Source organism: Anser anser, assembly GCF_964211835.1.
Source record: "Anser anser genome assembly, chromosome: 3".
Taxonomy (NCBI): domain Eukaryota; kingdom Metazoa; phylum Chordata; class Aves; order Anseriformes; family Anatidae; genus Anser; species Anser anser.
In genome coordinates this window covers 105,665,622-105,686,594 of record NC_139722.1, presented here as the reverse complement: position 1 = coordinate 105,686,594, position 20,973 = coordinate 105,665,622, and the positions used below count along the sequence as shown (strand labels likewise).

General features: G+C 47.0%; 1 protein-coding gene across 1 annotated transcript in view; it reads right to left on the bottom strand.

Moving 5' to 3' along the window:
• FOXN2 (forkhead box N2) overlaps positions 1 to 19,568 on the bottom strand; it is a 34,503-nt gene extending 14,935 nt beyond the window's left edge. Inside the window, 2 exon segments of the mRNA XM_083832023.1 lie at positions 5,861 to 6,411; positions 19,438 to 19,568. Coding sequence (XP_083688149.1) covers positions 5,861 to 6,397 — 537 coding nt within the window. The 5' untranslated portion in view covers positions 6,398 to 6,411; positions 19,438 to 19,568.
• Positions 19,569 to 20,973: the final 1,405 nt, after the last annotated feature.

Here is a 20,973-nt window from a genome sequence, read left to right as displayed (position 1 = left end):
GGGGCTACTTTCCCTCTTTCATCTTCCCAGCCACGTACTTCCACCAGCTTGCTGACCTGCCAAAATACCACCATAATTTTTAGTGGGTGCTCTGCGAGTGAGCTGAACCAGTGCACACCCTGAAGCAATACGAATGTTGAACCCACTGCAAGAGGCAATAAGCAGAGTGCCTAAATAAAGCATGGAATCATCTCAGCTTTAAAACAAACCATCAGTGTTCCTGGAAGAGGTCTAACCACAGCAACAGAAGTGACAATGTATGGGTAAAGCCTAGGTAGCCTGTGCAACCAAAGACCACTCGAACTTGGCCACTTGTCCTAGCAGAGACAAAGCCTAGACAATCCAGGATGTTAAATGGCCTTTGGAGGTTACTATTTCATGTCAATAGCAGGGCAACTTCCATTTGTCGTTGAGATGTTAGCTGAAATGTAGATGTGATTTTTATTTCACATCTCCTGAAACATCTTGACAGAGCCAGCACAGAGCAATCATCAGCCCATTTGGGCTCTAAATCACAAAATGAACTCGCATTTAAAATAAATTGTTCTGACACATTTTTTGGTCTGTCATCTTTTTCTGCATCTTTCTAATGCTCCTAATTTGACTTGCAGTATTTTATCTACGCAAATGAAAAAAAATGGAAACAAAAATATTCTGGCATTTTGAAACGTTGGACTGTGTGGTAATGACAATGTTCCTAGGCCCCAGAATTTTTCAGGGCTTGATTAAGGCAACCGACGTTGGAAACAAGATGCCCCTCATCATGCAGCCTTGTCCTTTAACCTTTCAAAAAAAAAAAGTTGGGGGGGAAGGGATAGCACTGATAAAATATGAGCTAGTGCTCTGATTGAGCAGATCTTCTTTTCTATCTGAAAATTCACAACTTTAAGTGCACTGACCACTAACAGACAGTAATTTAAACATCACCTCCTTTAAAGAGGCCAGGCACTATTCCAAGCCTTTTCCTTGTATTTAAACCCAAATAAAAAGGGCTATGGGAAGTAATTCTCCTCAGGAGAATGTCTGCTGTGGACAGATGTACGGCCAGCTGGAGAAGCTACCACAACCAGCGGCTTGCCTTTATCTGGGCATGCAACAACAGCCCAAGCATTGACAGTCCTTTTTTTTTTTTGTGGAAAACAAAGCAAAAGATTAGACCAAATCAACTCCAAAGGCAGTTTCGGTTACTCTGTTTGGGTTCACCTGGTTCTGGGGGAAAACACCTGCACTAGGAGCAGCCCACTGGGAGCTCCAGCCTTCAGCAGCTGTTCCCAGCTTCCATTCAATACAGGGCACCCCATGCAGCTCCTGCCAGTTGCTTCCACTGGAACTAGGTGAATCACTGGAAAATACTGTGCACACGTGGAAAATATATCTTGAAGTTTAGGAGATAACAGACAGCTCTCTTCTGTCCCTACAGGTATATAGATATATTCTGCACCCAGGATGGGGCAATCCTGGATATATGTACAGACAGGGGGATGAGAGGTTGTAAAGCAGCCCCACAGAAAGGGATCTGGGGGTTTTGGTCGATGGCAAGTTGACTATGAGCCAGCAGTGTGGCCTGGCAGCCAAAAGGGCCAGCCATGTCCTGGGGTGCCTCGAGCACGGCATTTCTAGCCAGCTAAAGGGAGCGACTGTCCCGCTCTGCTCTGCACTGGTGTGGTCTCACCTCGAGCACTGCGTGCAGTTTTGGGCACCACAGTATAAGAAGGATGTAAAACTATTAGAGAATGTCCAAAGGAGGGCTACAAAGATGGTTTAGGGTTTAGAGGGGAAGACGTATGAGGAGCAGCTGAGGCCCCTTGATTTGTTCAGCCCAGAGCAGAGCAGGCTGAGGGGAGGCCTCATGGTGGCCTGCAGCTCCCTCACGAGGGGAGCGGAGGGGCAGGCGCTGAGCTCTGCTCTCTGGGGACAGCGACAGGACCCGAGGGAACGGCACGGGGCTGGGACAGGGGAGGGTCGGGCTGGGGGTTAGGGAAAGGTTCTGCACCCAGAGGTGCTCAGGCACTGGGACAGGCTCCCGGAGGAAGTAGAAAGGGAGGTTTGTAGAAGATATTCAAACCTTGTCCCGCTCTGAATGCCAGAAGACACAGGTGGCAGAGCCACACCTACATGAGCACAGGAATGCCGACTCAATGCTTGACATGGATGTAGCTCCTGCCTCCTCATACCTTTTCTCTCCATCAGTGGCAATTAATAAGAAAATTTTAAAAATCCCCAAATGCACAATCAAGAAACAGTTTAGCAAAAAGCAGGGCAGCTTCTCAGGGCTTCCAAGTACATGCTGCTTTTCACTCCAGGTCCTCCCGTGCTGTGTATCAGGCACTGTCCCCCATCTCCCCCCCCAGAATAAAAAAAATATAATTAAAAAAACTCTGTATACCTCTCTCAAGTCTGTGTGACAGTGCGTAAGATGCAAGGAGCATTAGCTAAATCTGCGGAGGATCACTGCCTGCAGTCACACCTCCACATCTCTGAGGGCACCAAAGTAAGAGCAGGCAGCCTTGGAAGAAAGTTTGGTGTCCCGGGGAATAGCTTCTGCACTGTCCCTTGGCTGTTTAGGAGCTCCCAACCACCATTACCAGAGCCACTGAACTTTCTTGTCCAAGTCACCACAGACACAAGCTCAACTGCAACTGCATAAAGCAAGGGTATTTCAGCTCTTAAGTCTACCACCTCAAGTAAACCTTGGCAAACAACTTGCATATGGCAGCACCACAGTAAGTCTATACAGAACGGGTAACATATTTTAGCAGAGCAGATATCTGATGTGCACACACCCTGCTGCCATGGCACGAGAAGTTCCTCTTGTTGACTGCAGCACTGGCTCCTGAGACATCTCAAAGCAGTTACTTTCTCTTATCACCCTTCAGCTCATTAAGTTATATCACCGCCACTATGCAAAAGTACACAGCTTTTTCAAGTAACTGGCAATAAGGGCAGAGGAAGAAGTTTTCACGCCCCTGTACAAACCCCAAGGGCACGTGCACTGTCACTTTTCCAAACGGGAGAGCTCCCAGCGCTGTCTCACATTTCAGCCAGCCCAGGGGAATGGAAACACCTCCCTGGTGACTCCATCAGGCTGCAACCCGAGACCCTGCGCCTGCTGCCAGCTGCCCTTTAACCACAGGACTTTCAGTATCGACCCTGCCACCTTGTCTGCTCGGAGAGGAAAAAACCAACTAACCAAACAACAACAAACATAACATCAAATATTTTTCAGCAACGCAAGCAACGACAGCCTTCCCGCAATCCACGCTGGCTGCCATCTAGAGTGCGTTCCTGAGTGGCTGCAACCTGCCGCTATAGGCAGGGTAGATGCACGTAGCCAATTTATACTGATGTATGGGCAAACAGAGCAACCGTCCACAGCTACGTCTGTAACAAGATGTGGTGCAGCCCAGTAAAAATAGATCTGTGGAGCGAGAGTCGTTGCTAAACAATCGCCCACGCTAGATGTGTCTGGGAGGTCTCACTTCACATCAGCTCAAGCAGAGACTTGTGGACAACGTCCATCAGCAGTCGGGGCACAGTAAACATGCTTCCACAGTGTGTTTCCCAGGTTAGCATCAGCCAGTGAATCCAGTTCACATGTCCCAGAGCTGCCCTGCGTGTGAGCTCATGGGTGGTAAGTGTGGAAAACGAGGAGACACTGCAGATTTTCATCGCTGATGACTGGCTGGCAGCAATAGCCGGTGAACTATCAGAAAACAGAGTGTTTCACAGGGTGCAAAGGGCACAGATCCTTCCCCGTTCAGACACTGACACTCTTCCAATATGAGAGGCGGACTTATTTGAAAGCCAGAAAGGCTTTAAAACCCTTCTTATCCTGTTCCCTTACTCTGCTCCTCTGATGCAACGTGTCATAGGCATCTCTTCTTCCATGGGCACTCAGGATAGCAGAAAACCAACTATGTATTCTCTTCCAGAAAACAATTAAGATGTCATTAGCAAAGAAAAAAATGGAAGAAGACAAATTACCTTGCTCTGTTTGAGAAGCCCACAGAGGCATCACTAGCACATGGTTACAGATAATACGATCAGCTGCACTGAGCTTGTTAGCCAGTGCTGCTTGCTGCAAGAAGTCACATCTTAGGAGCACAGCCAAAGGGGTCTGCAGCATCGACGTGATCCTCCTCCATACGATATATGAATATATATATACCCATTTACTCCACTGATGCCTGCTGAGTTCAAGGCTCTACATCGAGGACCTCCACCTATATTGAGAGGCTGTCAGACACGCCAGACACTGCATGCATTTCTGATAACAAGCCTATTACCACTTAGGCTGATGTCCAAGCACACAGGTTCAGGATTTGTTTGTTGACTTTAGGGCAGGGTGAGGGGGATGAACATTGTTCTGTTTCACTTTGTTTCCAAAGTCAGAGCTGCCTCCTTGAGGAACAGGATGGGAAGTGAGAGAGGAAGGAAGGAAATCACTAATAAAATCATTCAAGTCAGTAAAAGAAACTAGCTCTACAGAAATAAGTATTCTTGACTTTAAGAAGTAGATCTTTACATGTAGCTTGTCTCAGAAAGACTGTACTGTACAGACACAGTTATGACAGCACCATTACGACAGAGGTGAAAGCACTACAGTATACTAAACACAGGAGTAAAGAAGACTGTTTGAAAGCTCTATCTGTGCTAAGAGAAGATCACAATCGAAAAGTCAGTGTAATATTCAAAATAGCTTTCACAGATTGAGAAACACACCCTATCACAGCGCTTCCATTATTTTCCTACAAGGATTTAGATGCTTTTCATAGTAAAAAGTTTAATGGAACAGCAAGCAAATAAGCAAGCTGAGGTATGTAAAAGTATAGGACAGGAAACAGGAAACTATGATTTGAACAGAATTTATTGGAAATGGGTTAATAGATAGGAAACATTGGCATCAATGAGTTCAGCAAAGCACCGAAGAAATTTGAAAGATACCCAAATTCGAGGTAGGTCTGTGCAATCCTCGTTTGACCTATTATTTCCCTGACGCAGTTCCCAAAGCACGGCCTGCCACTATGCCGCCCCATCTCCCGCAGTCTGCATCTCCCAGTTGCTTTCATGTTGTTCCCGTTGGCAGAGCAGTGACTGTGTGCATTCGCACGTGCGTGGAGGTGGGAAGAGGACAACAAGCACCCTCAAGCTCCGCAGCTTAGCGCCTCCCACCAGCAGCAACCATGGGCTGCTGGAGGAGAACACCTCCATGGGTTACAACACGCTTGCTGTAGGTACAAACTCCAGTGTCAACTGCAAGGCTGGCACCTCTGCTGAACTCACTCAGAGCTGTTCAGAGCTTACGCCTGTACTGTTACTCCAATAATAGACTCCTTTGGCAGGTACCCTAATGATTATATCCGCCCTAGCACTGAGGGTACCCCTTGCCAATTCCAAACATCATGTGTGACCCTGCTCAGAAAATTAGCATGGGCAAAAGATTCTTTTATTTACTTTTTTAATTTATTCTCAAACAAATGAGTTCTTTTAAAGAAAAAAAAAGGCACAAGACATCCTAGAATAGATGTCTAAAATGTCAGGCTGAGTGGTATAGCTTAGCAAAACTCTAAGTAGAAACAAGGTCCTTTACAATAACAGGTCAGCCAGCTTTGTAAAGGATGCATCACCGTTAGCTCTACCCAGCTTAGTGCTAAATAAAAACACAGGATGACAGAAGTGACTTGGACTCTTGTCAGAAGTGGTATTTCCAAACTATTCCTGGTTGCAAATAAAGTGTTAAAGCATTTCAATATACAACTGTTTCATACATGGGAGGAGGGGAGTTCTTGAAAATAACAGGGTGTTCTTAATTTCCTCGTGAATTTCAAACTCTGTTCAACTCCCGCCCCCCAGGCCTCACCTTGCCATGGCTTCTCTCCACCTTTCGGAAACATTTGTTCAAGGAGAGGTTGTGTCGGACAGAGTTCTTCCACCCCGTTGGTGCTGTGGCAAAGTAGGGGAAGCGCTCCAGGATCCAGCTGTAGATTTCTTTGACTGGGAGGCTCTTGTTGGGAGAGTGCTCGATAGCCATATAGATGAGAAGGCTGAAGGAATAAGGGGGTTTGGAAGTCGATGATTTTTTTTCTGGGTTCTGGTAGCAGGATGGTGAGAAGGATGGCACGCTGTCACCCTCTATGTCATACAAAGGGCTAACAATTGGAAGACCCTCGCTTCCAAGGCTGAAGTTTGTTAGAAGATTAGTACTTTCATGCAGCCAGTTCAAATTCGTGAGTTCGTCATCTGTTGAATCGCTGTCCACCACCGTGGCCTTAGGCCTCCCAGCATCTCCTGCTTCAGGCAAGCTTCCCATCCTGTGAACCTGCCTTAGTCCGGCAGCTTTTTCTGCTCCTGGCGTTTTAGCTTTCCTGTCCGGAGTCATTCCAGTGACTGGACCCATTTAGCTTTATTGGTCTGCAACAAGAGACAGAAATCATGTTCAGTGTCAGCCCAAGCTGAAAAAGCCCCAAGGAAATGCGATACTGCACTGACCCATACTGTGGTCACTGAAGAGAGACAGGGTCCAACACAACCCCTCTTGTAACCTCCCGAGCACCCTTTTATCTCCCCCGGCTTATAGCCAGAACTCACGGTACGCCCTTGGAAACTGCTCTACTTGTCTTGAAATTTCAATTTGGACACCGAAATAACAGCTATCGATGTCAACATCTGAAAAAGACCTCAACAGGTAGGATCTAAACCATTCTGTTCTCACATTAAGCCTTTAATTATATTCATTACATTGTAAATTAACCCTATTTAGAAGCACTTGCTTTTGATTCCTGAAGAGGAAAAATAAGTTGCAAAACTTAAATAGCAGACAGTCAATTTGTGATCTTGGTGCAAATTAAGTCTGTACAACCCCCTGCAAGTCCCAGTCATTCCCAAGCACTCCCTCACACTGTGGAGCTTTAAAACAAGCCCTCAAGCAAACTGTTATGCTAACAGCTGCTTTTTTCTGCTGATGTAACCATGTTAGAGCCTCACTGCACCTAAAGCTTTGGCCAACATAGCTGTATCAGAAGCGCAGACCAACAAAACCACTTTACACGTGTGGCTATACCAGCCGTCTATAAATGTAAGGCTCTCCAACTACTGATGCAGTTTATCAGCAAAGCTGTGGATATTAACTCTAAAACAAATATATATATATATTTAAAAAATCCAGATCCCTATCCCCTGTACATGTGCTATCGTTCTGGTTTCACGCTCCAGCTCCTAATGCAACAGCTCAATTGCAAAACAGACAGCAGATGAGAAGTTATCTCACTAGGCAGTGCCATACACATTAGTGATATCTTCTTACAACAGTTCTTTGTAGTATTTGCATGAACACATGCTTTAGTGCACTTGGATCTTCTGCAGAGGACACGGAAACAAGGACCTGGTCAGCCTTTGTACAAGGGCAAACTGTCAGAGCAAGTCTACTGCTCCTAAGATTTCAATGGAAATTACTGGATCAATTAGAGTGTTTGGACAATTTTTAGTTAAGTGCTCCACTCTCAGATGGACTTATTCATACAAAAGTTTGTTGTTCTAATTCAAGAACAAATACTCTAAGGGGAGGTATTAGTCAATTTTCTTTATTTTGGAGGAGAGCGACACAAGAGTGAGGTGCAATGTGGTAACACAGAATTTACTCCTCCTCCAGAAAAGCACCGTTTCCTGTAAGCAATTTCTTCTCTTAATCTGCCTACAGTCTTTCATGCCAGCTACTGCCAAGCTTTCCTTGCTTGTCCATTTTTATCAGGGGATACCTTACCAGTCCCTTTTTGTCAGGGGATTATGTGATCTGGAGAAACTGAAGATCCAAACTCCAAAAAGACGACCTGCCTTGCACGCTGTGGACCAACTCCACCACCTTCTCCAGAAAACAAAATCTGTACTTACACGGTGCTAGAAATCATCCCCCAAAATTCAATTTATGTGAAGGGACAGGCATGATTAACTATTAGCTCAGTCATAAAAACAAACAAACAAACAAACAAAAAAAAACACAAAGCAAACTGCTCAAATAGCTTCTTAAAAGTAACTTTGCTCTCCCTACAATTTAGCTTTCCCCCTAAGTTGGTGAATGCTGGCTTTAAAAAAGAGCAATTTATACATGCGTCTATGTTACTTTTTCAACCCTTCCTTAAATTAAAAACAAAGGAACAGTGATAAAATCCATAAAGTGAGACAAACCCAAATTCTGCCACAACGTTTCACCATTTTCCTTACAAGGGGCAACAACACACCCTTGTCCCGTGTCCTTTTAGCCACCTATGTACTAGCTTCCACTGCTCAGCTGTGTATTGATTTTAGTACTTGGCTCAGAACACATGAAACATCCCTTTGCAAATCTCTGGTCAGCACAGGAGATCAAAAACATGTACACACAAACAAGTTTAGGTCACTGTATTTATTCCTTTTGTCAACATGAGGCAACAGAGTCTGTTTTAAAACACAAACATGGCCTAGACGCTCCAAAGTATAGAGAAAAGGAAAACATTAACTTGAGCTGGCACTTCAAATTAGGTCAGCATTGTGGCATCAACATGCTTTTTGTTTGCATGCTATTATGCGCTAGCAGGGAATCATTAGAATAATTAATATTCTACTTTAAATTCTTTACAAGCAACATATTTATAGTAAATAATATGCAAATGCCATGTTTCCCTCAACAGATGCATTACAAGAAGCCATGTTTTAGACCATCTTTGCTGGCCGTCTTTGCTATGAGCAAGCAGGGTTTTGTGGACAGGGACGATCCAGTGGGAACACCACAGTAAGAGCAAGGAGGGCAGTTCACAAGAAGAAAACAGCATGGAAGAAGCCCTCCAGTGCAGACATCATGATAAATTGTGTACAATCGCAGCCTCGGATTCTTTCCTAATGTTTCTCACTGTTACCAGCCAGGAAGGTTGATGCAAACAGGGTTAGAGGTAAGCAGCAGGACTTGCTCTCCAGTGCTCCCAACCCAGCTAAATTAGCAGCACCAACGTAAAACATGAAAGAAATCCGCAGAAAGGCAAGGTTAAGAGTGTTGCAAGGCCACCTAGTGAGATTTACCCTCCACTCCTTTCTTCTCTTACTGACACCTTCCCTGCCTCTTCAACTGCTCCCGTGGCAGAGAAAACCACGCAGGACAATCCCCTCTGCGCGAGGAGTGCCTGCCCTGCCGATGAGACGAGATGTGCTCTGCTCCCCTCTCCTCCTGCTGCCCCCAGCCACTCCTTTCCGAAGGAGGATAGCAGGTGGCAGCCACTTCCCAACCTCTCCAGCTGGCATCCTGAATGCCCAGAAACTCACTGCTATTCCCCTGGTGACAGCCCCAGCCCTGCAAGCGGAGCCAGGACTCAGCCCCCAGCCTTCCAAATGCAGAAGCAACGTGCCTTAAACACGCCTCTAAAAACACCAGCTCGGTGCTTTGCCCTGCCAGTAGGTGCACAGGAGTACAGCATGGTACCATTAATATTAACACCCACAATGGAAAGCAGAAGTATTCAAAGCCTAAGGGCATCACATATCCAAATCCTAACCCATTCAAGCATCTATTCTGGTAAGCACCTTCAAAACAAAGCCTGCCAAAACATCTCCTCCCCAAAAACAAAGCACTACAACGGACGTACACATTATTTTGCAACGTAATTATATACAGAGGACTACGATTCTGGGATAAGATGATTAAAAGGCTGCAAAGCCAACTGAGGTTGCTTGACTAAAAGCTTGGAAGCACCAGAAACAAGATGAGAGAGGCAGCCTTCTTTCCAGCACTCCTGCGATCTTGGTACCGCTTGAGAGTGCATGGTAAAGCCAGGAACGGAGCTCCTTCTAACAGTGCAGTGTCCCGGTAAGTCCTGCTCTCCACACCACCCACCACCCAAAGAGCTGGGCAGACTAAGGCTGTAGGCATATTCAGATAGCAATCAGGTTTAGAGAAGCCCCAGCGTACCCGAGGAGGATATTCAGTGTCACAAGACACTGTGCACGGTGCTGTTGCTGAAGAAACCAATCCACACCGCCCAATAATTAATTACCAGCACACCAGAAACTGAGAAGTCGCTAGCTAATGCAAGATCTTATTACACAGCAGAGACAAAATTTTAGCCACACACATACAGACCAAGTGCCTGCAGCAGAACTGGAAGCTGAGCAGCAGCACCCCCAGTCCCTAACTGCTGTACCTCACCCACATGTAGAAGCAGCTGCTTTTAGCAAGCAGGGGGAGATGCCTGCTTCTTTTTCCGAGCAATGAGTTCCTAGCTGGAAAATTCTCAGCAAGCCAGCTACCAAGTTCAAGAAAAATCTGTCTGCTCTAAACACAGAGAATCTCTCTCTGCACGTCCCTGAACTGCTTGTGAGAAGCGTGTCCTGTGTGTTCTCTGGACACCGACTCCGCTTCCACCTGGAAATGCAACACTGCCTGCTTTGGCGTTGCTGCTATTCTGAACAGACAGGACATGGATTTCCTTATTTATCATAGGAAAGGGAGAGGAAAAAAAAACATATCAATACAAAAAAAACAACACAGAAGATAATGGTTTTTACAATCTTCTTTCAAACTCACTGAAGAGCTCACTTTGAGAAAGGTGTTGGGGGCTGAAAGGTACTCGGTATAGCAGGTGAGGGCTAGAAAGCCAGAGGTGCTAAGTACAACACAGTTTTGTCAAGAGGTGCCTTGCTGAAGAAGTCTCAGCTCCGGCAGAGTCCAGTGAGGAAGCAGTAGCAGATACCTCGGTCCCACCGAAGGTGCCACGGTGACCCTTCCCCAAACCAGCAGTACTAGAGGTAACAACGTGCAGCCACTGCTTTATTACTGCAGCTGCCACAGGCAACACACGGCCTGACTTCTTTCTGCCTAGACTCAACAACCCAGAGAAAAAGCATTCTACCTCTTGTTAAAAACAAGCAAAAAAAACCACTACTTTTTTGTGTCGTGTTGTTGCGTGAGCAGAGCTGCTGCTTGACCCTTCTCCACTTCTCATCTCAGTGCATGGCGGTGTCAGATGGAAGGTGCCACACAGCATCTGTGAGCACACCCACACCCCAGGGCAGGACAACCCCCTCTAGGATTAGATGTGCCCCTTTGTTTCTGTAGGACTAGCCAAGCAACCGGGTCGCATCAGCTAGCAGCATATTTGGGAAGGCCTGTAAACTGCTAATGGTGCAGTCATTTCCCTCTAGAGTTAGAAACAGACCATGCACTGAGTAACAGAGCATGATTCTAATCCAGGGGAAGAGATTTTTTAAAGGTCTCACACTGATGTCAAATAAGAGCAGCACTGGAACCACACTCAGTGCAACACGCTCAGGGCACGCAGCCTTAGTTACAGGAGTATTTGTACAGCCTCTACGTAGGTGTTGGAGAAACATATACAGGCTCTGTGAGAGTATTTAAAAATATGATATTTATATGATAAAAAATGATATTTAAAAATATCAGCACATCTTTTGCTTGCAAGCAAGTACACCAGCATTAACCTCTTCTATTGATTTTTCATATTCCCTTGGATATATAGGAAATGCAGCTACGCCAGGGATTGTCCCGACTTAAATACGTCGATGTGTACATTGTGTTGTTAAAACGGCACAAGAAGCACACGTATAAATGACTGTCACCACTCACACAAAGTTTGCAATACACTTTCCAGCCAGCACGCTCACAGCGAAGGACCAACGAGAGGCTTTTTGTGTGTTACGGGGAAAAGTAACACAACTCCCTGCCCAGCTAGTGAAAACCCATTGATAAAAAGCTGGACACGTTAAAAGCACCACATTCACATGGCTGCGAGCATTCAGAGCATGGCACCAGCCCATTTTTCCATCGATTTAACCTTCTCCCCTCCCTCCTCTCCTTTATCCGAGGCTCCTCTCCACTTCACAGCATTGTTCTGCAGGCTGGGGTCAGAGTCAAGTCTCCAAAGCGCTGCAAAAGGCCTATATTTGATTACAATGCTGCGTGATGTCACGTATCCAAGACAACTACGGCACTATGGTCTCCTGAGGACAAAACTACCTCTTGGTCGCAGATTTCAGCAGCCTGGCGTGCAACCGCATGCATACATGGACTCCAGTCTGGGCAGCTGTGCTCCCAGCAAGGCAGGGCACCAGCACCCTGCCCACTCCTCCTCCTCCCTTGGAAGCCAGGAGAACTGAAGGGCAATTGTTCAAGGCGTTCATCAGCTTCTTCAAGCCAGTCTGCTACACAGAGAACCTGTGAACTTCTGCATTTCCTCCTGGCGAAACTATGTGCAAAAGAAAACAGAGGGGCTCCAGGTGCAATATTTCCAAGCTTCTCCCATTTTAATGTCAATAACCTCCCACACCCTTTCATCTAATTAAAGGCAGGGGGAAAAAAAAAGGAAACTAATAAAAACTGATGAAAGGGTCCGATATTAGCAGAAGCTAAAATACACTCAGCAAAATTTGAAAAGGGAAGGGAATAAAACCTTATCATAGCCCAGGGAAGGGAAAGGCAGGCAAGGAAACAGATTTTATCCAACATCTAATTTGTATTAAAAAAAAGTTTGTTAATTAAATATACATACATATGTACACACACGTTTTTGTGATTAAAATAAGTATTTTAAATAAAAATGATATGTAAACTCAGATAGGCCCAGGATACTGGGCCCTCCAGGCCTCATCCATCGCAGAGCCTTTGGACCGTGTCCTTCAGTGCCGCCTCCAAGAAGTCTGAAATCGCAAAGCATTGTGAAAGGCTGCAGCCAGCTTGGGACAAGGTTCCTCCTGCCTTGGATTTGAAACGCGCATGCGAAAACAGTCCGGGTAGAACAGAGAAATTAGGAAGTGAAAAAAAATAAACCAGGGAAATCTAAACCATTTGAAAGAACTTGGGTGTCACTGAAGGTGAAAAAGCTTGTTTTTTTTTTTGTTGTTTTTAAATAGGAAAAATGCTCTACCTCCAATAGCAAAGCTGCTTAAATTCAGTATATTGTTTGCTAAATGAACTAAAACACACACACACACGTGAGCCACTGATATGTTCAGAAATGCGTCATTTGAGCAAATGTATTGCCGTGTAAGTCTGATGTTAATTTTGTTTTCTTGATAACTTTCACGTTTCTCTATCATCCCCTTGAACCAGAAGTGAATATTCTTTTAGCTACATTTCAGCTACTTTCAGTAACAATTTACCACTACTAGAAAACATAATGTTATATTTTCCATATCGCTTTTCTGCCTTCTTCAGCCTTAAAGCACCAGAACTCATTTTCTGCTGAAAACCAACACGCTCGAGCTTCACCTGAAGTGATCCTTATGCAAGATTTAATTTAAAAGCATTGTCAGAGCCTAACAAAAAAAAACAAAAAAAACACAAACCTTCACGTTACAACTTCGTAATTGACGAGCTTTCGCAGATTGCCATTTCCCAGCTACAGAAGTATAAGTTTTCCTCTCAGCTGTCAGGCCCAGGCACATTTTGAGAGGGTTTTTCAGGAATCCTCCCTGCGCAGGACAGGCCCAACTGCTGCACTGCTGCTTTATTTTCCTTTTAGCCGCATCCCAAAAGCAGCCATTAGCATTGACATACCTTGAGACAGGCCAAATATCTGAACACCACCTGCTGGCATCCTCAGAAGCACTCAGGCACTGCTCGCGTACTGTTACCTGCCATCCCCGTGCAGACACGAGGAACCACTGCGATGCTCTTCACACCGCCCATCTCCCCAGCCCTTTTCATAACAAGAGCACAGCAACCCCCCCACCCCACAAAGCCATCTTTCTCTGAACCCAACTCCGTTGAATTTGTCTTTCTGTATTAAAATTACATCAGAAGAATCCCTCTGCTGATAATGGCTGGGGCACAAAATGATCTTTTCTTCCCCACAGCAGTCACACGCTGGAACAACTGGGCCAACCGGGCTCCTCGCACAGAAAGACTGCCCAGTTTATCGTCACACGGAGCCCTGCGGGCTGACGGCACACCTTCAAATGAAATCCGACAGATGACGCAAGTTTCTCTGACTGCAAAGGAAAGGCACCTGTGCTAACAGGTAGGCTATTGAAACACCAGCTGACATTTGACACTTCTCAGACTGCACAGTCAAAAGTCCAAAAGCAAACGAGCTTGTACTTTGACTGGTCAACATCCCTAAACCAAATCACATTTTCTGATAGCTGGTCTAGGGATTTTGGCTCACCAGCCAGAGGATGAGGGTTGAGTAATTGCTCCTGCTGTTTGGCAACAAGCTTCCCAGCTCCCACTCACAGTTTGTGTGAGTTTTTCAGTCACCGAGCAATCTTCACAGCCAGTAATTATCTTTCAGGCGACTACACACTTGTCCGGAATGCAAGCACGATGCAGTGCAGCAACAGGTTGTTGCAAAGGAAGCAAACAGAAGACCACACATTAACCAGGAAACTACAAGTAGCTACAAAGCGCAAGACTGGAGCGTACTAAAAATGATCTGAGGAAAAAAAAGAAACAAAGCCTGAGCATGGCTGCATGGTCTCTCTACCAGAGGCAGGCTTTGGAAGTACGTCAAGTCACACTTTGAGAAGCACACACCCCACCCCCAAAAAAAAAAAAAAAGCAACTTGTTTTGTACAGTACACACAGGTGGGATGCTCACCTGGTGGAAAATGAGCAAAATAATACAAAGACGGAGGAGAAGCACCTGAGTACCTCCAATCCAGTGCTTATTAGACGGAAAACATGGTCACTCCAGTAAGGTCAGAGGTATCCAGTGATGCTGTCGAGAGGCACAATGAACAATGCCAACCAGTAGTTCTGACACGGACAGGCCGTGCTCAATGCCAACAAAGGGGAAGGACAGCGCTGCCTCTCCTGTGATGCCACACCGGCACAGAGTGCACAGCAACTGGAGGCCTTAGGCCTGACCTAGATCCATCTTTACAATGCTGCGTTTCAAACTTGTTCCTTTGGTAAGTCCCAGGGAAGCGGTGGGACCCAGACTGGACTAGACTGCCATCCTGTAGGACAGCCAGTGGGGGTACCACTGGGGCAAGCAGACCACATCGGGACTTTCTGCCAGCAGGAACTGGGTGAAAGCAAGCACAACTCATACTCGAATCCTTATAAAGGGCACAGGAGAGATTTCTACAGCAGCATTAGCTAATTTAATAAAGGAGCTCTTAAGATACCCTAACCTCTGAATAAAAGCAGAGAGCTTGAAGTCTAGGTTGAACTTAATAGAAAAAAAGTTTGAAGCCAATAGAAAAAAGTAAAACCTACATTGCTGAGTTTTGGCATAAATCATCTTATATACACACAAATTGCAAGCTTCTCTTGAAATGAAACTGGCACTCAGGTAACCATCCTGTATCACAGATATTTCCACCCTAAACACAACAGCCAGTCCTCCCAGTTACCTCCAGGCAGACCCCCAGGCCCTCAACAGCTCTTTTCCAGTGCAAGTGGGATCCAATGCTTGTGCTCCGGAAGCTGTAACATTTTAAAGAAAGGAGGCAAAGTACCAGAGGTCACAAGGATGCTATCCAGCATCAGACAGCACTTCATCTGCGCTATGTAATTCATTACTAAAGCATGGGTACGTTGTCTCTTTCCTGAACTGTATTTTGTGAGTGCCCTGGAGTATCCCTAGGTGCTTTTACCCAGCACAGTAAGGAAGAGAAAGAAAGTTTATCATCGCTCAACGTGTGCTCAGAACAGCGAGTGAGAAGGCACATGCAATATGGCAGGGAACTGATAAACATGTATTACATGCAAAGGTCCAGTCAGACAGCATAGAAGCATCTCAGACATTTCTTGTTTTACTTGGGGACATCTTCTCTGGGAGTCAAGGAAGCTGCCAGAGCTGGTAAAAGACATGCACACAGCTTACAAAACCTAAGACAGAAACCTTTAATTTATGATACCGGGATCTGGACAAGGTTTGCAGTTTGCAAGTGTACACTTGTCAGAAGACAAAGCAGCGTGTTTACATGAGTCACAAAACACTGATGACAGCAGAATTTCTGCACAGGAAGTTGCACAACACCATTTAATTGTCAAGCAGGAGGCACACAAGGCAGACTCAACTGCCTCAGTCTATCTACTTCCCTCGAAAAAGCACACTGGTTGCAACTAACACCATGACATCTCATGTACGAGCTTATCCATAATGCATCTCATGACATGGAAGGGGGCGGAACAACAAAAAGAAAACTCAAGGAGCCAAATGGAACAAAATGGGCAGGATTCACACCTCTGCTAAAAGGTAAAAAGCACGTCCTGCTCCATCCCTGCAGCTGACAGCCTTCACTTCAGGGGACAAAAGGCCTAAGGGCTGCTTCTCATTGATGTACAGTCTGTGAGGGAAGGCAGCATTTCACATAGCTAATTTTGCACCTTGATGGTGCAGTAAGAATATCCCATTGACGGATATGGCCTGAGAGGTGTAGAGCAACAGCAGCGGTGGGCACACCATCCCCTCTTCCAATGCCTGCACGTTCTGCAACCTCACAGGTTATGATCCAGCTGTCCAGCTGGGAGGAAGGCAGAATTATAACGCTAGTGGCAACAGCGTAAGAACTGCTACTGTTTTTATGGGAACATATATTTCCATGCAAGAGCCGTACCACTTTCTCACCAGTTTGAACTAATCCCTGTATGGCCTCTTCAGGTGCCAAGTCATGTTGTTCGCTGAGAGAGTCAGCCTTTGCTCTATGTGATGGTTCTTCAAGGCAACCGAGTTGAGCAGACAGAGCCTATTTTTAATAAAGATGGTAAAAAATGAGATGCCTCTAAGCCTCTGTCTTCTTTCCCAGTGCTACGCTGGCTTGTCAGGCACTCCTTCTAGTGTGACAGTTCCAGTACACATCCCTGTATCTGTTAAGTTCCTTAATGGACCGGCATGCTCCTACACTGCAATAGCTGTTGGCAATGCTGGCATCTTTCATCATGAACTCCCCAGAGGAAATGGGAAAGCTCTTCAAGAAGCAAACGTTTGGCAGTTGGAGCTGTTGAATCAGCACACTCCTTGGTTGATGTCCCTTTTGGAATAAAACATCTTTAGGGCTAAGCAATACCTACAGAGTCCCTTCGGTACAGCTTAGCCTGCAGCACCTGAAGGGGTCAGAACTTCATCCTGGCAACAAAAGCATCAACCAGGTTTTATAACAGTGAAACACTCTGAGAGCGCTTGGAACCACACACCTGGAATGCTACAGGACCAATGCCTCCAACCCCAAAATCCCTCTGCAAAGGCAGCACTGCGGCCTGAACGAACATAGCATCCTCACCACACTCTGCAAGCATAAATGCGATGTAGAACATCAGAGCTCTGGTTATGGGCACATTAAAAAACAAAACAAAACAAAACATAGAAAAGTCCTACACATGTTTTAGGTATCTCAAACATATGGTGTGAGAATTGCCATCTCTTTTGTATTTCTACAAAAGCCAAGTCACAGCTTGACAACAGTTTTAGGCCAGCATAAGCAACAACAACTGCCAGAAAAAGCAGTTCCCCTCGTGACCACTCTGGCTGCTCATACCCATCTCCGCACTGACCCAGTCCTCAAGGTGGTGCGGATATCAGTGTGGTGTACCAGACCAAAAGGACAGGCGGATAAAACCGAGGTGAGGCTGGGACTTACCTTCCTACCAATGGCAGGAACGGACCACGTGCTGAGTACCTACACTGGGATGAAGGCAACATGGGAACAGACGAGCACAGAAATCATGACAGCTCACTGCCTTCTTCCATAAGCACCACAAGGGAATTATCCTGCAGAGCACTTTGCACTGAGGCATACAGAAACTATTCCCAAGGTCCAAAGAAGCTTGACGTGCACTGGACCTGAGCAGAAGCTGTGCCACTGCAGCACCATAACATCTGGTTTAAAAATAATACATACTGGTACTCATCTAAGTTCATTAGCTCAAGCTCTGTGCCATGCTAATTGCTACGGTACAGGTTTCAGTTCAAAGCTGCCTTGTCCAGCTACCTTCTGTAGAGCTTGGGAAATGTCAAATGGCACCTGTCAAAAACAAACATGCACCAACACCACAACGCTATTCCAAGTTTTGTTGACATAACACCGTGCCAGCTTAATTTATCTTGCACAGATTCATCGTCACACTAGACTTCTAGGAGGATACAAGACCCCCAAATCAAAAAACGTAACAGAAGTTGACTGAAATGATTCACATGACGGTACACTGCAACCCAACCATTGCCCAAGTCCACTGGAATCTAAGTCACCTGTAACAAGATTTGGAGGGTATATCACTTGCCACCTTTCTTAAAATTATCTTGATCTGTGACAAACCATGGGATAGGCACAAACCTAACCAAGTTATCCTCAAAACACTGAGGTAAAATATAATTCATTATTAACTTGTTTTGCAGAAAACGTTCATTGCTAGCCTAGCCAGCCACCAAAGTAGGGACATAAGCTTATTGGGCCCTGCCTCTTTGTTTTGGCTTTAACAGAATCCATATATTTATGAACATAAGTCTGATCCCCCTACAAACGGAGACACCAGGCGTATGTTCAGGTAAGCCACACACAACGTCACGCTGTTCCTCGGCCACCGGTGTACTTCGGCATCAGGCTCCACCTCACGCACGTAAAAGCCCCAGGCCTGTGAATCACCAGGAGCAGAACTCAGCCCTGTCAGGTGCCTAACAAAAAGGTTTCCAGAGCCTTAACCTCACCTGCAGGACGCTCAGCCCATCTCCCTCACCTTTCCAGCACGCGGCTCCAGCAGAAGCGCGACGCACACCCACCTGCATTCCTGGGGAAACTTTCTACCGATTTCGTCAAAGCCACGCACTGCGCGCAGCAGGATAACCTGAAGCGCTTACCGCTTACTTAACTCAGTCACTGCCAAACGAACAGCTTCAGAATTTTATTTTATACTAAAAAAAAATCTTGCAAACACGGAAGAGCGAAGCGCGGCGGCCGCCGGCGGCTCTGCTGCGGCGGGCCGAAGGCAGGCTCGGGGGAGGGCGAGCCGAGGCGGCCGGCAGCCTGCCTCCGTGGAGCTGCGCGACCGGCCTGCCTCCTCATTAGCGCTCATCAGCTAACGAGCCCGGCTCCCCGGGGCCGGGCGGGCACAGCCGGGGGCCGCGGGAGGAGGAGGAGGAGGAGGAGGAAGAGGAAGAGGAGCCGCCCCCTCGCGCTGCCGGGCAGCGCTTCCTCCCGCCGCCGCACGCCGAGGGCCGGGGCGCCATTTCGGGCCGTGCCGTGTGGTGCGGTACCGAGCCGTGCCGAGCCGAGCCGAGCCGAGCCGTGCCCGCGGCGTTCCGCCCGCCGCGCCATTGTCCCCCATGGCCCGCGCGGGGCCCGGCCCGGCCACGCGTCCCCGCCGCCCCCCTGCCGCTTCCCCGCGCCCGCCCTCCCGCGCGCCGTTTCCCGGCTCAAGCCTCTCAGACCCTCCCAAAATAATAAATATTTTTTTTAAAAAAAATGGAGAAAGCAACCGCCGGCGGGAGGCGGGAGGGGAGGCGGCCGCTCACTCACCGCGGTCATGAAGCCGCGCTGCCGGGAGCGCGGGCACAATATGGCAGCGGGGGATGTGTCAGGGAGCAGCAGCTGCGGCGGCGGCGCCTCCCTCCCCGCCTCCCCATGGCAACCGGGCCCGGCCGCCACCCCTCCGCCGCCTCCCGCCGCCTCCCGCCCCGCCCCGGCACGGCTCGGCCCGCCCAGCGCCCCCTCAGCACAGCACAGCACGGCGAGGCACGGACCAAGCTCTCCCCGGCCTCCGAGCCCCGTGAGGCGCCCGGCCGGGGGGAGCCCGGCTCGCGTCGAGGCTCCCCGGCCCTGCCCCTGCCCCCGAGCCGCCGACCGCACGGAAAAAGTTTCCCGGGAAGCTTCGGTCTGAAAACGAAAAGGGTGGGGGGGAAATCCAGCACCAACAAAAAACCGGCAGCAAAGTTAAAAATGTGAAGCTTTGCGGCTCTGCTTCCCTTTCCCCTCACATCTCTAATCGCCTGTGTGCTTTTGCCTATTCCTCTTTTCCTGAAAACCACACTTATTTATTTTTTTTCCACAGAATGCTGGGCTTGCTTTCCCCAGAGATTAAATCTGCCTTTTTTTTTTTTTTTTTTCCCCTTGTGTCAACTTGACAAAGAATAAGGATCCTGGCTGCAAAAGCCTGCACGCTGCCATGTTTGCTCTGCGTTGCCCCGCATTGTGCTCGCCCGTGCCTTTGGATTTAAGCTTTTCAGGGCAAGAACTTGGCTGTTTGCTCAGCACAGTTCACAGAGCTGCGCGCACTTAGTTTTACAGCATAATAATAGGAGCTGGGAAATCATTCACAGGCAGCAGGAAGAAGTTTTCTTTTGCACCCAACTGCCGCTACAAAAAGTTTGTTCAACCTTCCAAGGCTTCCTTGCTGGCTGAAGGACACAGCTTTTGCCTGCCTCTGATGCATTGCAGCAATTTCTTGTGTAAGGGAGGATGGGGAAGTGTAAGGGTTTCAAGGGAATTCCCCCATTCCCCCACTCCTGATGAGCTGGAACCATATATATATATATGTATTTATTTTGAAATTGTTTGCCATTCAGAGAACATTTTTTGTTTGTTTGTTTGTTTTGTTTTTGTTTTTAATTTTAGAGTGAGGATGACTCTGGCACATGATACCACAGACAGACCTTTCTCCCAAGGGTAGATTAAATCCGGATGCAGAGAGGCCCAGTCCACATACAGGTTCTTCCCATTGCACTGTACAGCATGGCCAGGTCCAGAAACAGCATTCAAGTTGCCTCATTCTCTCCCTCTCTTTTTATTTATTTATTTTTTTCAGCTTCAGAAGTTATCCAGAGCCTTTCTACCCTCTTGGTAGAAAATGGAGGTGCACTTACGTTATGTGTTACTAAGGACGTCCAAGGTTCAAGGCGATTCCTCAGCCATTAAAAACAGAATGAGCACTGCTGATACCAACAACACTTCGCCTGTCATGGGCTCTTTTACCTATGTTACCGATCCTCTGTCTCCAAAAATTATGCACTGCATCTTGCCTTGGTAGCTACCAAACCTCACCTACTTCAGACCAAG